At 37.3% G+C, this 20,144-nt stretch overlaps 1 protein-coding gene across 3 annotated transcripts in view; it reads left to right on the top strand.

Annotated features, from left to right (window-relative positions):
• SLC25A13 (solute carrier family 25 member 13) overlaps positions 1-20,144 on the top strand; it is a 101,983-nt gene that overhangs the window by 24,275 nt on the left and 57,564 nt on the right. For all 3 annotated transcript variants that reach the window (XM_062569151.1, XM_062569150.1, XM_062569153.1), the window contains 2 exons: positions 3,953-4,095; positions 10,878-10,993. In XM_062569151.1, coding sequence (XP_062425135.1) covers positions 3,986-4,095; positions 10,878-10,993 — 226 coding nt within the window. In that variant the 5' untranslated portion in view covers positions 3,953-3,985. The remainder of the gene's footprint in view (positions 1-3,952; positions 4,096-10,877; positions 10,994-20,144) is intronic.

Below are 20,144 nucleotides of genomic sequence, written 5' to 3'. Positions count from 1 at the left end.
ATTGCAGCATACAACTCTTGATAGTTTTTCCAACCATTAATCATTCACTGTATTATTACCATGTTAGACTTAAATACCACTATCAGAATTGAACAATGCTCACCAAGAAGTCAGATACATTCCTGAGTGATTATTGTATTGCATCAGAAGAAGTATTACTATCTCAGAAAAAAAAAACTGCATTGTTCAGAGAATGGGGTGGGAGTTTCAATATTGTTCCTACACATGGTAAAATGTTAGTGTAGACACCTTGCTGTTAGACCATTTGGTAAACTTCCTTCTTCTATCCTTGCTTCGTTCCTGCCAGTGTTATCAGTGTTTTTATAGCTCTGTAGAAGTGTTCAGAAGATCACTATATGAAATGATGGCCACGTTTTAGTTTCACAATACTTCTGTGTTGTCCTGCTCTAGAAGTACTGTCATAAACAATAAAATGACTCCTGTACTTGCTTGCATAGAGGAAGATCAGTGTATTGTAATGTTTTGCTGGAATATGGTGATCCATTTCCTAAATGTAAAGGATTAGTACACTGTCTGTAGTAGTGTAGAAGTTTGGAATAAAAAATGTGTACAGAAATTGATGAGGCTGGAGAATAAATGTAAATGAGGTAGGTGCTACAGTGACTTCCTGAATCTTAATTATTTTTATGAAGGGGCTGAGTGACTGAGAGAGCTATTACCTTTCCAAGTTCCTTCTTCTACTTTCTGTCTCTCTAATGTTACACCCCAGTCTCTATGAGTTTCTGGTCATATTTTTCCATTGACCTTAAGATCTTTTATTAAAAATATATGTAGGTGCCACTGTGAATATATCAGTATTTATAGTTTTATCATATATTATTCGTTTTTATACCTCTGAAATTGAATTTTCAATTGGGAAAATTAAGATTTAACTTACTAAATCCTGGAGCTGATATTTATAAGGAGAGGCAAAAGTCCCATGAAAAAGAATGGGATTTTCATAGGAAAATTTTTGAAGAGCAAGACAAAGACAGCAGAGAAGGCAGATGGGGAATAGACTGCTGACTCGGTGAGATGGTAGCATTGGGGAAGGAGATGAATGCATTAAGAAGTCTGGTCCCTTCTGGAGAATGAGGAGTTCAGTTGTGGGTGGATTGGTAGGTTTGTTGAGAATACTGTGAAACTTGTTTCGTGTCTGTGTTTCTGAAGATTTTACCTCCGTTAGCTTTCTGCTCCTATGAAATGTCAGAGCTGAGCTCACTGAATAGTGCCTCCTGCCCCATTTTCTTACCTTTTCTGCTACCCCCACCATTGAAAAGAAGAGATCTCGATAATTAGAAGAATGAAATATGATCTCAACATTTTGTTCAGTGTAATACAGAAATTGCTATGCAACTCCCTGAGAAAGGACAGAGAATGCATGACGATGGCATGTTGTTTTGTGCGCTGCAAGCAAGCTATGGCCAGAGTGTTAATTAAACTGATCTTAATTGAATTGAATTGAATTTAAGATGATTTTAATTGGTGAGGTCAATACAGTTGTTTCTGCAGATTGTGCAATCTTCTTTTGTAAAATAGCTTGACAGCCATTTTTTAAACTCGATTTAAGAGTTAAAAAATACCATTTCCGAGTAGGAATGACATTCACTGTGTAGAAATAAATATGAGGCTGTTAGTTTAAATACAGTTCATTATAGTCAACTTTCAGAATTTTTATTACATCAAAACCACAATAAAGTGTTTGCAAATCTTATTTAAAATGAGGCTGAACTGGTTAATATTTAAGTATCTAAAATGTATGGAAATAAGTTACCAAAAAGCCATTAAGTACTATTGTATAATATCAAATTCTCTGTGGGTATAATTGCCAAAGTGGGGAAAAATACAGTTGTAAAGAACCATATTTTTTAATGTCCCTTTTCCAAAACCAATAGAATTGATGTTTTTCCCTTTTTGTTATGATAATTTCTAAGACTAACTCTACTTTTTCTAAGTCTTCTACCATAACCCCTAAGATATTAGATTTTAGTCAAAGTGATCAAGCTGACATTTTCCAAGGTCGTTTTCTATATGTAGTATAGTGTACGTGATTGGATTTCAAATACACTTGAGTAAATCACAATGACAAGAAACAGGGGGACACTGAAACCTTATGTTGTTTTCTGTTATTGAGTGCCCTAGCAGGGGGTTAGCCTGGAAGAAAAAAATGAAATATAGAAGCTGTCTGACTTATTTGATCTGTTTCTCAATAGTGGCTGTGTTAAAAGTTTTTGAGGCTGGGATTCTGAAAGATTCTGTCTCCCTGCAAATGATTACATTGAAATGAATTGATCTGCTAGTTCTTACGGAAGTATACAACTGAAAATTCTTTGTGGTGTATCAACTAGAAGGCTTGCTTTATGAGGAGTATCTATTGAATCATGAATCCTTAAATGCTAACCAATATAGATGCCAAAGCAAGTTATGTTTTTTGTTTGGGCTTGCTTCTCTGAAGCCTTATTCCTTGAAGATATTGCTATACCTGAAGACTGTATTTATATAGCACTAGAAGAAAATAGTCTACTTACTGTTACACTTTGGCATCCTTCTGAGAGTTATATGCCTACAGCAGGTGTAACAGTACTCGGCAGGCACTAGTATGACTCTCAGATGAAAACTGGCAGTTTTCTTCCCTTAGCAGAGGCATAGCAATATAAAACAAAACACGTCTTTGCTATTTTGTGGTGTTCTTCAGTAGGCATCTAATTTATTTATTACTTCAGTGTGGATAATGCCATATGGGAAGCAGCAGCAATGTTTTATCATCCCATCTTTAAATAAATAAATAAATAAAACAAGTTGATTTTCTGTTCTCAATGCATGTTTGTTATCCTGAGGCAGACCCATTTCACTTAAAGCTAACACATGGTGCTGTAAATGTTGCTTAGGATTTTTGTTCTCTTAACTATTGTCTTTATCATCTCCTCCAGCCTCCCTCCCTACCAAGAAACATTTTTAGAGTTGATTTCAAGTTTACCTTTCTACAGAAAATCAGGGCTTTTAAATTTGAGAGATGACTGAAGAATTAGGATAAGGATGGTAACAAAGGCAATTTTATTTATGTATTATCTTATGTATTTTTAATGTCAAAAGATACATGAAACTTTTTACTTGTGGCCTCCTATAGAGCAAATAATCTTGCGTATATTGAGTGCTGGTTTTGGAGTGGTATTCAGAATAGTAACTGGCATAAAGAAGGAGCAATGAATACCAGAGGTGCTTGGTAAGATCTCAGATCACTCTTCTTGTTTTAAATGTGCTAAATTGCCATGTCCATGTTCTTGCTTCCTCTTCCTCCTCCCCCCCCCCCCCCCACAAATCACTTCTCACTGGTCTTGTTTCAGAGCCTTTTAACCAAGGAAGAAAATCTGTAGGTTCTTCTTTACTTAAGAACTAGCTATGGCTGAATTTGCTGTTGTGCAGTTGCTCCAAAAAAAACACCCTCAGGTGGACACTCTTGTGGGATGACGTACTCCATTAGCACAACAAAGTCATTTCTCAGGAGCAAACCCACCCTTTTTTGTTGAAATACATTGGCTACACAAAGGTGTCATTTTAGCTAAATAAAATACGCTAGTGTATCTCCTACTTGATATAGTTTTCAGTGGGCCTAAAACGTCATATACCTGTTTGCAAATGCGTGCATGCTTAGTGTTCTACTTGGAAAAAAACATTCCATGTTTGAACATGAACCATTTCTAGTCCAAATATGGAGAAATGGTTGACATGATGAACAAATAGTCATAAATCTGTAGCTCTTTTGTCTGGGAAGCCAAGCCTTCAGCTGTTCCATTACTTCCCATGAACTCAGTCCTGATTCAATGTAGGTTATAGGTTCTTCAGAGCAGTAACTGTCTTACTGCTATACTATTAAATCTAGTCCTGATTAGAAACAGTGGGTAGCCTAGAGAAGGATGAGTCTGAAGCACTAAATATTTTATTTATTTAACAGTATGCAAGTGTGGAGAAGAATGGAGAATTCTTTATGTCTCCTAATGACTTTGTCACACGGTACCTGAAGATAATTGGAGATGGCTTGCCTAATGCGAGCACTGTACAGCTCCTTGCAGGTGTGGTTGATCAGACCAAAGATGGGTAAGTGTAATTTTTTTTTTCATTTTTGTTCATTTAGAAAATACAAAACCATTCTTTCCAGAACAATCTAGGTCCCCAAGAGTTATCTATCTTCCCCCCCCCCCCCCCCGGTCACTACATAAAGGAACTCAGTATCTTTGAAGTGAAATCAGTAATAACAGTGTGTTGTAGTATGTAGCTGAGCAAGCTATACTTAGTCCACTATATATTTTTAATCCATTGAACCTTTCATGTTTGTTGGCTGGCTTCCCTACCCCCTGCTTTCCTTTCCCTCCCTGAGTCTTTCAGTCCCTGTTTACTTCATATATTTGTCACAGATACACATACAAATAGCAATTTAAAATAGGTTAAGATGATATAGGAAAAGATCATAGAAAAACATATCTCTGGTTTGCTTTGCCGTAGTACTGAAGTTTTTGCCACTGTTTTTCCTCAAGAGGGAGGAGGAGCAAATAAGGTATTTAGGGAACCACTTTGCAGGCTTGGGAAGACAGAGTATTGTTGGTTGCACATGGTTTGCATTTGAAAGCCTGACTTTGCCAATAGGCAAGATTAGCTACCCCTCCACCTTCCTCCCCCCTTCTTTAATGAAATCCTAGCTTTTGCTTTTGGTACTTGCCCAGGCAAGCTGTCTCTTCACCCATATGAATGCATTTTTTGAACTCTGCCTTTAAAGTATCTTTAGAGAAACTTTAGAATAATTAGCTATGGACTTAAAGTCTGTAGTTGTGGCATTTTTAGAAGCCAGAAAACTTCAAGCATGACTCATATCAGCAGTTGCACAGAGTAAAATGTGAGATAAATAAAGCATGACTAGAGAATGCAGGCTTCCTAGTGAAGAGACACATATCTAACTGAACTTTTGTGGTGGTTTCTGTGCCCTATTTTCTGCTCGGTTGACCTCACACATCTGGCAGATGAGCACCTTAAACCTTGAAGACAAGTTAATGTGATGTTTGTTATCCATGGTAAAAGAATCCTGTAAAAAGTTATATTGGCCACATTGGCATAACGGTAGCAAGAAAGTAGTGGCTTCAGATGACATTTACTGAAAATGCTAAATCTTTCTCAGATTTTGATCACTCTTCCCTTGGTTTGGTGCTTGTAAAAACTGCATTTTCTACATTACATGACTTCAAATCCATTTTATAATAAGAAGATTGTGTGTATAATCCGTACCTTGTGATTTGGATCTCCCTCACGAATAGAGGCTGGTGTCAGAAGGAGCAAAATGTAAAACTGTAGTCTATGTGAACTTGCTGACAAGTTCGGGATTTTGTAAGTTGGTGTGATCTTGCAGAAGTTTTGCAGGGTAATATTGAGGCTTCTAATTGCAGCTTTTTACCACGATTAAGGTCTGTTTCTGCAGTCCTCAGTGTGCATTGACTAGGGACTCCATGTTTCTAATGTGTCTTTGGAGAGTCTCTTCTGATACTTAGGCTTTCTTCTGGTTTAGCTGGTATACTATTATGTGAATGGATGGAGACAGTTCTGAAAGTAATTTTTGATGATGCATAAACTGGCTATCTGGACCAGCCTTTTTTGGTTCCTGGAATGAAGTCTGTTAAGAATGTCGATGGACCCTTTTTTTTTGGGGGGGGGGGGGGGGGGGAGGAGAGGAGGGGGGAGAGAATTTTTGAATTCTCTCCATCTTGGCAGTCTTTGTTCAGAGCCCCTAACTTTCAAAATGAAGTACAAACGTTCATTTTTAATATGCTGTATTATTATGCTAAATATGAATATTTAGAGGTTCATAGGCTTTAACGTCATGAGAGCCTGTTTGATAATTCAGCTTTATTTCTAGTATAAAAAAGAAGATAGCTTGCAAGGGCAATGACAAGTTAATTTTATTACAGTGTTAATGGCTTAAAGTAGTGGGGTTCTGAAAATGCTGCAACACTATTTCTAGAGCATTTATTCACTCTCAGATTCCTGCTCCTTTCTAAAGAAGCATGTTCCTCATGATCAGTGAGTGTGACCATTCACCAAAAAAGTCTGAGCCCAGAATCACAAGGGTTGTCCCAAGCACTTCTTTAAACACCTTACTTTTTTTTGTTTTCGATGAGAAGTTACATACAGATACCAAGTGTCGCCAGTGGGAGGTGCTGAAATCTGTAAGTCATACAGGTAGAAAGAAGCAAGACAACAAAAGATCTCCTTATTCATTAGCAGAACAAACAAAGTGGTAGAGAGTTGCCTATCCCTGAGTTGCAGAAGTCCTCAGTGTGAACCATGTGCATGGAAATGAACTTCATGTTACATTTTCTTTCTTGTTCAGGTGAGGTTTCTAAGCAAATTATCAGCAGTTAACAGAATCTATAAAATCTGTGGCAGTAGGCAATGCAGAGTGGACCAGGCAGATGAAATGGGCACAGTGTTGGTAATTCTCTTCTTACATGCTTTTCCTCAGAGACCTGAACTGGAAAAAGAAGGGTGCAAGCAAATAATGGTATTTTTTTGCATGGACTGTCACTGTAGTTGCTGTGGGCAGCATCTCTTGTGTTGTAGCTCCAACACAGTTTTTGTATTGCCAGGAGTTAGGGATTTGAGGATAGCTACAGAACATACTGTTGCTGTGACTTCCTAAAGGGAGATTCAGGTGTCCAACTTTGGTGTCCAGTGAATATCTGTTGCCATGGGAGCGAGATTTATCTTTATCTTAAGACTGAACAGAGGGATCTTTAGAGGCAGATTTTTTTATTCTGTCTTATTCTGAGGCATTTTTTAAAATAGTTCCTTAAAAAAAAAAAAAAAAAAAAAAAAAAAAAGGAAAAAGAAAAAGAAAAAAAAAGAAACACTCTTCTTGCTGATTGCCAGAGAAGTCATTCAACCTGGTGGGACAATAGTAGAGCAGATTGGAGTTAGAGGGCTGGAAATCAGTATCTCCATCCACCTATCTCATATAGCAGTAGATTGTATGAAACAGACTTAAGAGCCTTGCCTATTTTCTGGCCTTAAGTTTCCCGTTCCTGGTTCCAGTTGAAAGAATGTTTCAGCTGTCTTCAGCTGGATCAGAAACTCTTCCAGTAATACAGTGGCTCTATTAAGGCATAGCAGCAGCAGTCCAGGCATTTCCCATGCAGCCTCCTGTAACATAATATTTTTCTGTCTTTTGTTGTACTTTTAAACGCCTAAGTAAGTATTTACTATACATCTCTGTTTGGACTGTAGTAACTAACACTTTGCTGAGAAATACTGTATGCTTTATTTTTAGAAAGGACAAACTATTCAAAAATAACACTTGGAAATGCCAGCATTTTCCATTATTATTGTATATAAATTTATCCCCTAATGCACCAATTTACACTATACTTAGTTTACCTAGGTTGCAGCATAAAATAATAGATGTAGCTTCAATTTGTGTCCCATTATGTTATCATGTTTAAATTGCTGATACAGTAAAAACATATGCATTGATTTCTGAAGAAACCTCTTCATCATTGCATTTGTATGTATTACTGCAGTGCGTAAGGGCTTTTTTTCCTTTGTTTGGCTACATGTGGACTTTCTCTGGTGGAAAAGCTTTACATCTGTGTGGTGCCCAGATACCTTTGGGCATCAGCACCAAAAGAAAAAGCATGGAGGAAGGAGGAGAGGTGGTAAATAGTAAGCTTGCTATACTGTACTCAGTTGCTGTATTTGGCTTGTAGCTCTTGTGTGCGGATATTCTGCAAATACCAGAATTTCAATCTTTCTTGTGCAGTGTTGCCCCTGTTAATGAGGACATGAAGGTGAAGGAAGATTTTGACTGGTTAGGTAGGATATCTTTAAGATTGATGTATGATTTTGTCAACATTTCATCTCTCTCTTTGCACAGTGTAAAATTACTAGGCTTTTTTCTGCTTTTGTAATATAAATGAGCACTTGTTTAAGTAGATAAAATAACTCTTAAGTAGTATATTGAAGTCCATGTTAATATGTGCTGTTTAATGACACCTAATGATATTCAGTGAAGGGTTATGCTAAACCCAAAAGGCTGATGCTAAACCAGAGAGAAAATGTGTTACCCAGGCAACTACCCTTGTGCAGTATAGAGAAGTGAGCATATGGCTATGTAGTACACATTATTTCAGCATCTTTAAGCATTAAGAATCACACGTGTAATTGACTGTGAAAAATTACTGCTCAGTTACTGTATTGTATGGTCATAATAGAAGTAAATGAATACGTCATTGTTGTAAGAATAGATCTGTTGGGAATCACTAGCAGGCTAGTCTACTTAGGGAGCAAAAATACAATAAGAAGAAAATAGCTGGTTTAATTAACATGTAAAAATTGGGTTAATTTGAATTCAGCTGGCACGGCCGATATTAATGTCTCTTCTTTAATAGTCTGACTGGAACCACACAATTTGTACACTTTTAATCTTCCTAGAACTATGAATAATTGTTTTTAAAAATGGACATGGGTTATTTTAATCATCTGTCTCTGATTTATCAGGGGGTTTATTACTTGCAAGTGGTGACAAAGAATGCTTATACTGGTATAAAATGTTGTAGCAGTGTTAGTGTGTGGAATTCTAATCAAATCCAGGTCTAATAACATTTAGTGTACTCCTAGCTAGGATTCTGCTAGGATAGGTGCTGAATGCTTTTCCATATTATGGTCACTATATGTGTTGGGATATGTTAGTAAGGATACATAATTTTGTTTCATGTAAAAAGATGCTTTATAAAAACTGTTGGCAGATAGTTCATATTTTTAGCTCTAGACAGTCCTATTCTAGAGTCGTGTTGCAAGTTGTTTTGTTCTTTTCTGTTCGGGCTTTATAAACTTCGGGGCAGAAGCGTTTGGTGGTTTATGTCAGTTAAATGTTGTGTATGTTGTCAGGGATGTAACAATTGTGGATAATAATGAGTTATTATAACCTGTAAGTCGTAGAGTGACAATAAATGGGAGTAAACATGAAACTGAATACATTGTGATGTATTGATTTAAATTTGAAGGAAATACTGCTTTTTTCTGTTTTAATTACTTATGGCTTAGGAGAGAGTGAAGTTTTCTTCCATTTAAAGATGAAGTATCAGTTTTCTCAGTGTCTAACAGTGGCAGTATCTGGTGCTCCCAAGGAATTTATAATAAACTGCATAATGGACTGCCCATGTGATAATGTGTGCTTATGCAGCAAGTCATTGGCTTTTTTACTAGTAAAGATGAGTTGATGCTTATATGTTTACTGACATCATCAGTTGTGAGTTTACTATTAAAAATACCTCAAGAGACTTATTTTTATGTATTTCTCTCCCTGCCTAGTATCTTGTGGTGGTAAGTTCCCAAAGCTAATTATTTGTTAGAATATTTTTAACTCTAAATGTGCTTCCTTTCGCTTTTAGTATGTATATCTTGATGGAGGTAAAGTAGAACAATTCTTTTGGTCTTCTCTACATAATACTTATTTTTTGATATTCTCCTTTTGTTCATCTTCTCATATTTTCATGTTCTTCTCAGAAAGCAGCTTGTGTTAACCTTCTGGACCTTTGACTGTTGACTTCTAGCACATTTGTGGGTGATTTAAAGCTCCCTTAAGATAAGGTGACTTAAAATTGCTGTATTACTGAAGGCAAAGGGCCCTGCTGAGTTGATTGTCTTTTCTAACTTATTCAAACTCTTCCTTCTTCACCGTTATTACATACTCAGTAGAACTTTTCACTGAACTGGCCACAGGGTCATTTTGAGTAGAAGTCCTAGTGGTACAGTTAGTTTCTAATAAAAAAAAATGTTCTTTTGTGTGTGTTTCTTAGAACTTCTTAAACTGAATTTTGTGTGACTCAAATCAAATCTTCCTTCCCCAGTTACTGCTATGTGAAACCATTAAAGCTATATGTAGGCTTCTTTGACGTAAAACAGCCTAGGGAGAGGGCAATCTTAAATCTCCCAGACTGCCAGCAGGCCCTGCAGCCACACATTTGAAGATAATTTTAAACTATACAACCTAGTCATTTAAGAAGAAGTAGAAGAATGGTTTGCCTACAACTCTTTGCCTCCTTAAGGAAGAGGGTGATCTCCATTTTGACTCTTGGATGTGACCTGGAGAAATTAGAACCACTCAAGCTTTTTGCTCTATTAGATCTACTGCAAAGAAGCCAAGTTGTTGTGTTTTTCTACTTACTAACTAATTTAAGGAAAAGCACCTATGCTTTTATCTGTGCTCTGCTAATGCACTTGCATTTTGGGGACGTGGCTATAATGATGAATTTGAATAAAGTGCTCTTGGGCTGAGGAAGAACATGCACACCATTGCTTGAAAAATTGTGACTCAACATGCAGCACTTGAGGGCTGCAATGGATGACTAACAAGTTCCTAACAAACAGACACTGTATTCTGTTCCGTTCCTTCTGAAATGAGTGGAAGCGTGTAGATCTTAAACAAATTTGCTTTCCAAAAGTCTTAAGTCTCCAAGGAAGTTATTCATATCTTTATTGGCCTTGCCTCTTACCAGTGGAGGGAGGTAGGCTTACCCAGAGGGCAGTTCAGTTAGCCATTATCGTTGAGGTGAGTAGCCACACTGGGCGCTTTGCTTATTTTGTTCTGTTGTGACTTGCTAAGGAGAACAGTTCCGTGTTGTGCAAAGTCATTTCCATCTGGCAGTGTAAAGGCCTGCTGACAATGCCTGGGCAGTGTCCATGGTAAGGCATTTTAGGGTGAGTTCTGATCCCTATTGATAACATTTCATACACAGTTTGATTGAGGTATTCTTTCTTTTGCATAAGCTATGTTAGATTGTATTTAATTTTCCACAAGCAAGTGGTTTCATAGCTCTTGCTTTTTTCTTCCTCTTCAGGCTGATATCCTTTCAAGAATTTGTGGCATTTGAGTCAGTCCTGTGTGCTCCAGATGCATTGTTCATAGTGGCCTTTCAGCTGTTTGACAAGACTGGCAAAGGAGAAGTTACTTTTGGTAAGACTGAGTTTATAAATATGCACTGCTAATTTAAAAATTCATACTTAGGCCAAACCTGATTTTACCTTCTGTTACCATAGAAAACAGTGATTTGTAATTGAATTACCCTTATGCCAAAGAACTTTCTCATTTAGTTTTTTTTTTATCATTTACTTTGTGTACAATATGAAGTCAAGCTCTCAGTCATTTTCATGGTTTTCTCTAGAGAACTTGTCACTACTTTCCTTTACTTTTCCCCAATGTGCTTGTGCAGGTCTTGAGAACAGCAGTGAGAGGTAGCTATAGGAAATGATTGTAAAACCGCAAAAAAATTGCCAGACAACTTGGGCAAACGTGGAGTCTGAAATTACCTTGAATTATTTTTTGTTTAAATTGGCTAGATTTCAAGCTGGTTTCCTTTTAAGGCTTAGAACTTTCTTCTGTGAGTTTTTTTTTCAGTAATAAATCCATTATTGACCTACTGAAAATTTGTACTTTGGAGGTGTGGCAATTGTGTTGAGGACATCATGAGAAATGCTGAGACCAATTTAAAGCATGGTTGTGGGGACTGTTTCTATTCTGTTTCTAGAGACAGCTTTTGATATCTGTAGGACTGTTTGCCACCTGGCTAGGGACATGGATCATTCTGTCTGGAAGAACAATTCACAAATTAGCAGTTTTGAATAACTTCTGACTGCATTTCAAAAAATGTGTGTGTGTATGGGGAGGGAGGTTTAATCCTAAGTACCTATGCTGAATAAAATGGCTGTTTCTAATTTGCTAAATTTGAATATGGTTATCTATATATGTCTGTTTTTATTAATCGGTTGTTAAACTGTTTTAAATAAAAGGAAAATTGCATGACAGTGATTCTTTGTCTTTTCTGAACATACATTTTGCATGTCCTTTGTCTTTTGCTGGTATTCCCTACACATACTTAATGCTTAGTTAAAAAGCCCTTCCCTTCCCATTTAAACTGAAAAGATCTCCTATTATTATTGCTTGAAGCATTTAATTCCTTCTTCCAGCTCCAAAACTCTGCATTCGTAGTTGCGGCTAGTGAGAAGACTTGCTGTCTCTTCTATTATTGCTTGAAGCATTTAATTCCTTCTTCCAGCTACAAAACTCTGCATTCGTAGTTGCGGCTAGTGAGAAGACTTGCTGTCTGCTCGTGTGTGTGTGTGTGTGTGTATGTTTAGTTTTTCGGTATTTCGGTTGCCCAAGTTTATAAAAGATATGTTTTTGTGCACAATATTACTTGCTAGAACAGCTTTTTAAAAATTACTATGGATGCTAATAGATTTGAAAATGGAAAAAGTTCTGTTGACCATAACCTTGGTGAAGGAAGTACTTTGGGCCCAGCAGTGTTGTGCATGTGTATGGACAGAGAGGCAACGAGAGACAGCTTGCTTTTGCATCAGGAGGGCGCCTGTGTTTTGCAACGGGTTTGTTCCAGCCTGGGCAAAGCAGGGTTCCTGGAATGCTTGTGATCTGCAGGCTCTTGTCTGGGTCAGAGCCCCCACTTGCTTGCAGCACTCCTTAATAATCTAGGAAGAATTCTGGCTGTTTGATCTGAATGCTGAATCAGTGCAACTTAACTTTTTAACTCTTGGCATTCTCGTTAATACTTTTGCTGCTGGCAAAGGCTTCCCTCGAGGTCTGGCTTAGTGCACGAGTCAAAGGATGTTGTGGCATTTGAAGCCCATTGATGTCCTTTTCATGATGAGAGAAACTCCATGCCAGGCTGTATTTAAGATACTTGAAAGAGGAAGCCGAGGTTGGCAGAACCTCTGGGTTTTTTTTTTTGTTTGTTTGTTTGTTTGTTTTGTTTTGTTTTTTTTTAATTTCTCTTCCTTTGAAATCATAAATGCATTTGTAACTTCTATATTTATGTCTACTACCTGAAAAAAAGCCTAGAATGGGAAGGATATGAGAGCTGTCTGGTTGTTGTGCATTCTCAGCAAAAATGGCTGGCCTTTACATAAAGCTAGTTTCTATTTCTATCATAAAGAAGAAACGTATTTTTGTATTAGGAGGAAATACAGTTATTTTTGTAAATTAATTATTACAGTGCTATCCTGTAACTTTGCCCCTCAGTGCCTCAATCATGCCTCCTTAAAGTTAATAATGAGATCTTTTTCCATTGACTTCAATGAGAATGGGATCAAGTCCTTATCAAGGTTAGGAGGCTTAAATAGAGGTTTTGTATACAGTAAAATTACAGTGTGAAAGGAACAAAAAAGAGAAAGGATCATTTTTCACTATGCTGCTATTAAGCGTAGTATCTCAAGGATCCCCTTATAAGTCTGTATCTGATTTTATTCCCATTAAGATACAGGATGATTTATTTTTGGAGTCATTGTTTTTTGTACACTGAGATAATGGTGTAAATATTGTATCTTATATTGAATAGAATACAGAGCTTCCCAGTTGTTAACTTCGTATTTTCTATTATGTAAATCATCTAATTCATATTCTTTCACAGGTGCACTTAGTGTGTGGTACCTTTGTAAAAAAATAATAATGGGCTTTGTGTCAATGAGCTTTTCTATTGGATGCTATATCCAGGATATAGATATTTAGGGAAATGTTCTGTGTTAGAGAAGTTTTAGTATTTAATACTCAATTGTTGCATGTTTGAAGAGAAGAATACCACAGTTTAGCTTCCAGGTTAGAAATTCTATTGCATTTTAGCCGTATGTAGACAGCTCTACAATCTTTAATGTTTCAATTCTTTTTAAGCTAGAGGGTAGCTGTACATAGTACAGTGGCAGAGCTAGCATCTATTTAAAAGCGAAAGAGCTGATCTGCAAGCAGTGTAAGTGTCTTGAGGGGGTGGAGGGGAAGGTGTTTCTAGTTTATCACTTCTGGGAGTGAGTGAAATGGTCAGTAGTAAATGAATGACCAGTGGCTCACTGAGACTACACCTGGCCATTGCATCATGTTGTAGATTTATCTGCTGCTGAAGTGTCGGGGCTTTGACAGTTTGCAAGGAGTTAAAGCTCTCAGCAGGAAAGTGGGAGGAAGTTTAGCTGGCTTTTAAATTCAAGGCAAAGAGCAAACCATTGCTTCTTACTGTTGAGTGTTGACAGGCACATAAAAGCTGATAATGTAAGTCCAGGGGTTTAAGAGACTTAGTTGAGTTGCTTTTTTGTCGTAGGACTGTATTTTAATGCCTCATTAAAGAAGCAGAGCCCTTTGAAATTCTTTACTAGATGGCATTAAAAAAAAAAAAAAAAAGGTTGAGATGCTTGGGTAAAAATGTCAGTGTTTAAAATTAAGTCATCTTAACTCCATCTTTAATTTCAGATGGGTAAATGAAATGACTCAAGCTAACAGTTCTGAGCCTCGAATGATGCAGCAGTGGTATCTAAGGACTGGCACTGTCTTTTTCCAATACGATTCACACAGTGCCACTGAAGGGGAAATAAGCGTTACCCACATTGGTTTTGCTCTCGGAGAAGGAAAAGGCACCAAAAGAGATAGGATTTGCCCAAGTCTATGCTGCCAGACAGTGATGAACTTGACTTTGAGAATTTTCATTTGGATTTGTTTTGAAGTAGAATTTCCCACTAAACAGAAATTCTTGCTCTCTTGTGCTTATTGAAATGTAGCTGTGGGGTGTGTGTGTGTGATTTAAAAAAATTTTTTTTCAACTTGAAGCTGTTTAAAAATGGATGCTGTGCTCCCCTGAGAAATCAGAGTATGCTGTGGAATAAGTCTGTCCTTAAAAAACAACAAAAAACCTAACCAACGGGATTGGGGAACCTAACCCCCAAATTGTTGTTTGTTTGGCATAGCAGCTGCAGAATTGGATGGTGTCTCTGTTTTTGTCTCAAAATAAAACTCTGTATTTACATGTATACAGTAGTTATTGTGGGTCTCTACTTCTCTTACAGTATACATTTCTTAGAGGAGCATGTGAATTAATGATATTACTAAGCACTCCTGTTTGTTTGTGATACTTGAATTGCCTGAATACTTGTTTGTAAACTTTCTAAAAGCACATAGCCGTTAACAGAGTTTAAAAGGCACATAGAGCTATTGTGATAGGCGTCAGAGTTTTTCCTCAGTGTTAATGCTCTGATACTTCTTCAACCTGCTAAGAATAGTTGCAGGAGTACCACAGCTGATTCTCTCACTAAAGGATTAGGTTCAGACTTCTTGAGCTAACTCTTGTTTTTTGTTACAAAGAGTTATTTTATGCTTTGCTCCTATAGTTCCTTGTTATGATCTTACAGGATCTATAATTCTTTTCTTCTTGTACAACACCTAGTTTAGTGATACCCAGCCTAGCACGCTCAATACCATGTAAGGCAATGAAAAGCTAAATTTGAGCTATCAAAATAAATTGCTGAAATGTAAGCTTTGATCACTTGATAAATTGCAATATTAGGTAATGCTCAATGAGGTTTCCATTGCTGGTACAAAGTGGTGAAAAGCCGTTTGTAGCTTGTGATGTGTTAGCTTAAACCTGTCCAGTGTAATTTGTTAGTTTATAACTGGCATGTGCCTAGATATGACGAGTCCAATGGCAGCAGTACACATGCAAATCTGAATTTTAATCTGTAATGTTTTTTGTTGTTTGTACTGGATTTTGTATGAAAATAACAATTTTAGAAGAGGATGCAAGGAAGACTTTTCAGCATGTTTACTTTCTTCAAAACAATTTTTGAGATCTGCTTGATGTTATTTTCATAGAATTTCATTTCTACATATACTGTCAATCTGGCAAGTTTTTCTTGTTTTGTTTTTTCTTGTAACTAAAATGTCATGTAACCAGGCATACTTTCATGAAAGCATCTTAAGTAAAACAAAGCATGTTTTAGTTGCAAAGTAAATCTGTCTTTATTAAGTTCCATCCTTTTACACAGTTGTGTTTTATTGCATCTAGAAAATACAACTGAGCTTTCTAAATAATCTAGAACTGAAGATTTTTTTTACTTTTTAATTAAAGCTGCCTTTTGACAAATATCAGACTGAAGGCTCAGCATATCCTTTGTTCATTACCAGGTGTGATCACAGAACCGTAAAAGAGTTAAGGTTCGAAGAGTCCATGGTGTCATCTGGTCCAAACACTTGCTCAGAGCAGGGCTAGCGAGGTCATGTTACCCGGGGACTGTGTGTGATTGAGGTCTGAGTATCTCTGAGGATGAAGACGCTACAGTCCCTCCTGGGCGGCACATTCCAGTGTCTGACCACCCTCATGGTGAAAAACCATTTCCTAACACCTCTCTGGGCTTGCCTATGTTCCAGCTTGTGTCCATTGCCTCTTGGCCTTCCACTGTGCGCGTCCATCTTCCCTGCACACTCCTGTCAGGTACTTGTACACAGCAATAAGGTTTCCCCTTAGCATGCCCTTCCCCGGGCTGAGCGAACCCCACTGCCTTCACCTCTTCATATGCCGTGTGCTCCAGCGCCTGACCATCTCAGCAATTGTGAAGCACAAGGAAAATAAAAATACTGTTTTAGTTAGCCAGCCTATTCAGTTTACCTTTGCAGGAGTGATCTGGGTTTTTATTCTTCTTAATGGCAAAAGCAGTACATTTGTTTTTATGCTCTCATAGAGCCTAGTGCTTTCCAAACCTGTGACCTCCATGTGCATTGGCAGTTCGTCACCCGCTTCTTAGGAGGCCACAAAAGGTAACAAAGAAATACAAGGTTATTGCCAGTAAGCTTAAATTACGGATATCTACAGCTCCAGTAGAAGTATTTTCAAGGAATCGCATCTTGAAAAATAGGTTGAAAATGTTTTCTGTAAGCCAAATGTGCAATATTCTGTATATAAATTCCTGTTATTTCCCCTTGGTGTCTAGGGAAGACAGGAGTGAGCAAGCTTGGATCCAGAATTTTAACTGCTGAGAGGGATGTTACTCTTGGAAATAACCTGGTTTTTTTTGGATATTTGCTGTGTTTAGCAGAGATAATAGATGTGCTCAGGAATCTTGGTTGGAAATCATGGTCGAGCTAATTTGGGTAGTATATGGGCAAGTCGTGAAGAAGCAAAGTTTTCTCTTTTAAAAGTGACAGGAGCCCAAACAACCAGAACAGGGGGAAGATAAGAGGTTGAGCAAGCAAGCGCATTTTCAGCAGAGAAGTGAAACTTGAAGCTTGTTATGAATCTTTTGATGGGGGAAAATCATGAAGACAGAAGCATGTTCTCTGTGTTAATGTTTTCATTAAAGTAAAATTAACCTGCAGGACAGCTCTGTCCATGTTAAAAGTTTGGAAATGGCAATGAAGTTATAACCAAATAACTTTTCCTCAGTAGTTAGTGTGTCTCTATCATAAAAGAGAATATGTGCTGAACTTTTTGTTAGGATTCATACTGGACTTCTTGGTATTCTTGGGCTTTTGGGGGGCTCTTTGATTGTTTTCATCTTTAAAGTCTATTTAATACATCTGAAAGACATGTGGTTAGCGATATGGTTATTAATCTCGCCTCTGTGTACAACAGGTGCTATACAGCCTTTGTTGCTTCTTCATACCACAAAATGGATGTGGTTCACATGTGAACGAAAGCAGCCACCTTTAGTGCAAGACTCCAGCCTGCTGCAGTGCTTCTCTGCCCTTCTGTGACTGTCTCTAAGGGTGCTGACACTCCAGTTGTTGCTGTCGCAATACAGTCTCTTTTCTCCTGGAGATGTGCTGAGTCAACCAATTCATTTTATGAGGGCAGCCCACCAGCCATCGTAAGCTTTTGCTTTCCATTGATGTGCTCCAGATGTTAATGTGTTACCTGGAGGTGAAAAAACATTGTGAAGACATCCATTTTTTGATATATGTGCAGCTTTGTTGCACTTTTTAAAGTGACCAGTTGCCAAACAGTTTTTTTTTTAATCACTTTGACTTGGGGGAAAAATTTTAATCACTTGTGAGCAGTGTTTACTGAACAACCGAATGCAGATGCACCCCAATATCAGACTGGCGTGCATGTGTTGTATGGTGTCTTGACAAGGATCAGAAGATCTGCACCAAAGCTGTTCCAGTTCAATAGGTCAAAAATATACTTTGTATGAATAGCTGACTGTAGATTTGCACGATTGACTGTAATGGCTCCAATTTTAAAAGACGGAGGTAACAGAGAGCTCTTCTAGCTGGTGGGATAATTCAAGAATACTACATGCTCAAATGACTAAAATATTGTGTTTTCTGCTGCTACTTCATGCTACTTAAAAAAAAAAAAAAGTGTGGAAAAGGTGGGATAAAGCAAATTAGAGAGTAAATTTCAGCCATATAAGGTCACTCTCTGGTTAACAATAAGCTGAGAGTTAGCCATCCTTCATACAACTGCCTATGTTTTTGAGGGGGAAAAAACTCAACATGATTACTAGGCTGCATTGGAGAAGGAACCAGAGCCTTCCACACCACAATATGTTTAAACAGTGGTAGCAGTAGTATATATTTTAAAGTTTGAATTTGATTTTGTTCCATCTCCATTTCAAATTGTCATGGATTGCAAATTAGGAGTTAAATACTTTAGCATGCTCTGAGAGCTAGGGAGGTGTTTTGCTATTGCAAATTTTAATATAAAATTTCAGATAGCAAAATACATACACTCGCAGTGTGTGTACTTCAGTTTTCTAAATTGGAAAATCTGCTGTTACCTAGCAGTTAATGACTATTTTTTTCCAACAGTTGGAATGCAGGACCTGATTTGATAAGCTGATAAAAGAAAACAAAACTGAGAACATGTTGGAAGTGCTCAAAGTGAAAATTACAGTTTAGGTAGGTTTGGGGGTAGATAGTGAGACATTTTAATTGAACTAAAATAGTTTTATACTAATACAGTACTGTTGTGGGAGTACATTTTGTGGTGCATTTGAAATTGAAGAATTTAAGTGGGGGAAAATGTATGTTAATGCTTTGCAAGAAAGTGATTTTTTTTATACCATCTATCTAAGCAAAATAGCTGTTAAAGAAATAGACCTCTCAAGTCTGTATTGGAGAGTAAAGTGTAATAACTTTTATGCTCTTTTAGGATGATTTCTTGAAGCCAAGAATTTGCATTTTATCACTTCAGTTGGTATATTAAACTGCTGTAGGAAACAATCATGTGAATACTGAAGAAAATTTGTATTCCTGGACAACTACAGCAAAGTCATTGCCTACTGGTGTGAGGAAAGCTGTTGAGTCAGTCTGGATTCTTCAAGCCCGATGTTGTAAACATCTCCATGATAAGAGTAACACAAATGAGCCCAGATGAGAATTTCAGTTATCCACATGGAAACAGAGACATAGAATTTGGTGTAACAGCTTTAGTAACCCACAAGCAACACTGGCTTATACTAAATATCAGAAATCCCTGCTTGGCTGTTGCAATTCAGCTCTAGTCTGCAATGGACTTACTCAAAATAGCTAAATTGGTTAAAATTACCGTTTTTATTATTTTAGTTTAATTTTATCTTTGAGGATTTTCTTTAAATTTGGAACAACCACTCCTACTTAAAAAAAAAAAAAAGGAAAACTACCATGTACACATACGTGCATGTATATATGCACATACATGCACACACACATACATACGCACCCATAATTAATGAAGGGAGTGAGTTCAGATTTGTTTAGGTATTTATGTGCAAGTGTATATATGCAACCATACAGTGTTCAGGTGCAAGCTGAAACCAGTATTAGTCTAAATAAATACAGGGCACTAACGGAGGGTTTTCCACTCTTCTGAATGAAGCTGTTTTAAAACCATAGCAGAATAACATGATAGAGTGCAGATAAGTTACATTGGCCATAGCTGCTATCTCTTTTGCAAACCAGCCTCCTCCTCTGCTTTTCAAGTCATTATCTTCAATTGCGTGCTCAGTTTCTACAGTGAAAGCTTCAGTCTGAGAGTTCTACCAGATATCTTGTGTGTCATATTTTAAGAAGGAAAGAACCTAAATTAATTTCTTTGATTTAGAATTGCAGAATAGATTGTAGTCCACATTTTGGAAGGAATTAAAAGGCAATAAAAGTACAGCCTTAGAGTGCTATTCTAGGACTTGTAACCTGTAAAGTAGGTGGCTGTGACGGCTGTTCCTGCTGTTCTTGTTTTGCTGAGGGAATCTGGAGAAAAGCATGCGTTTTCTCTGCAAGACTTAGTAATCAAGCTATATCAGTGTGTTATTTAATTCATAGTGTGCCCTGTATAAAACTATTTCAATATATTTTCATTGAC

This window comes from Rhea pennata, chromosome 2, assembly GCF_028389875.1.
Source record: "Rhea pennata isolate bPtePen1 chromosome 2, bPtePen1.pri, whole genome shotgun sequence".
Lineage (NCBI taxonomy): Eukaryota > Metazoa > Chordata > Aves > Rheiformes > Rheidae > Rhea > Rhea pennata.
This window is presented reverse-complemented; position numbering and strand designations above follow the sequence as displayed.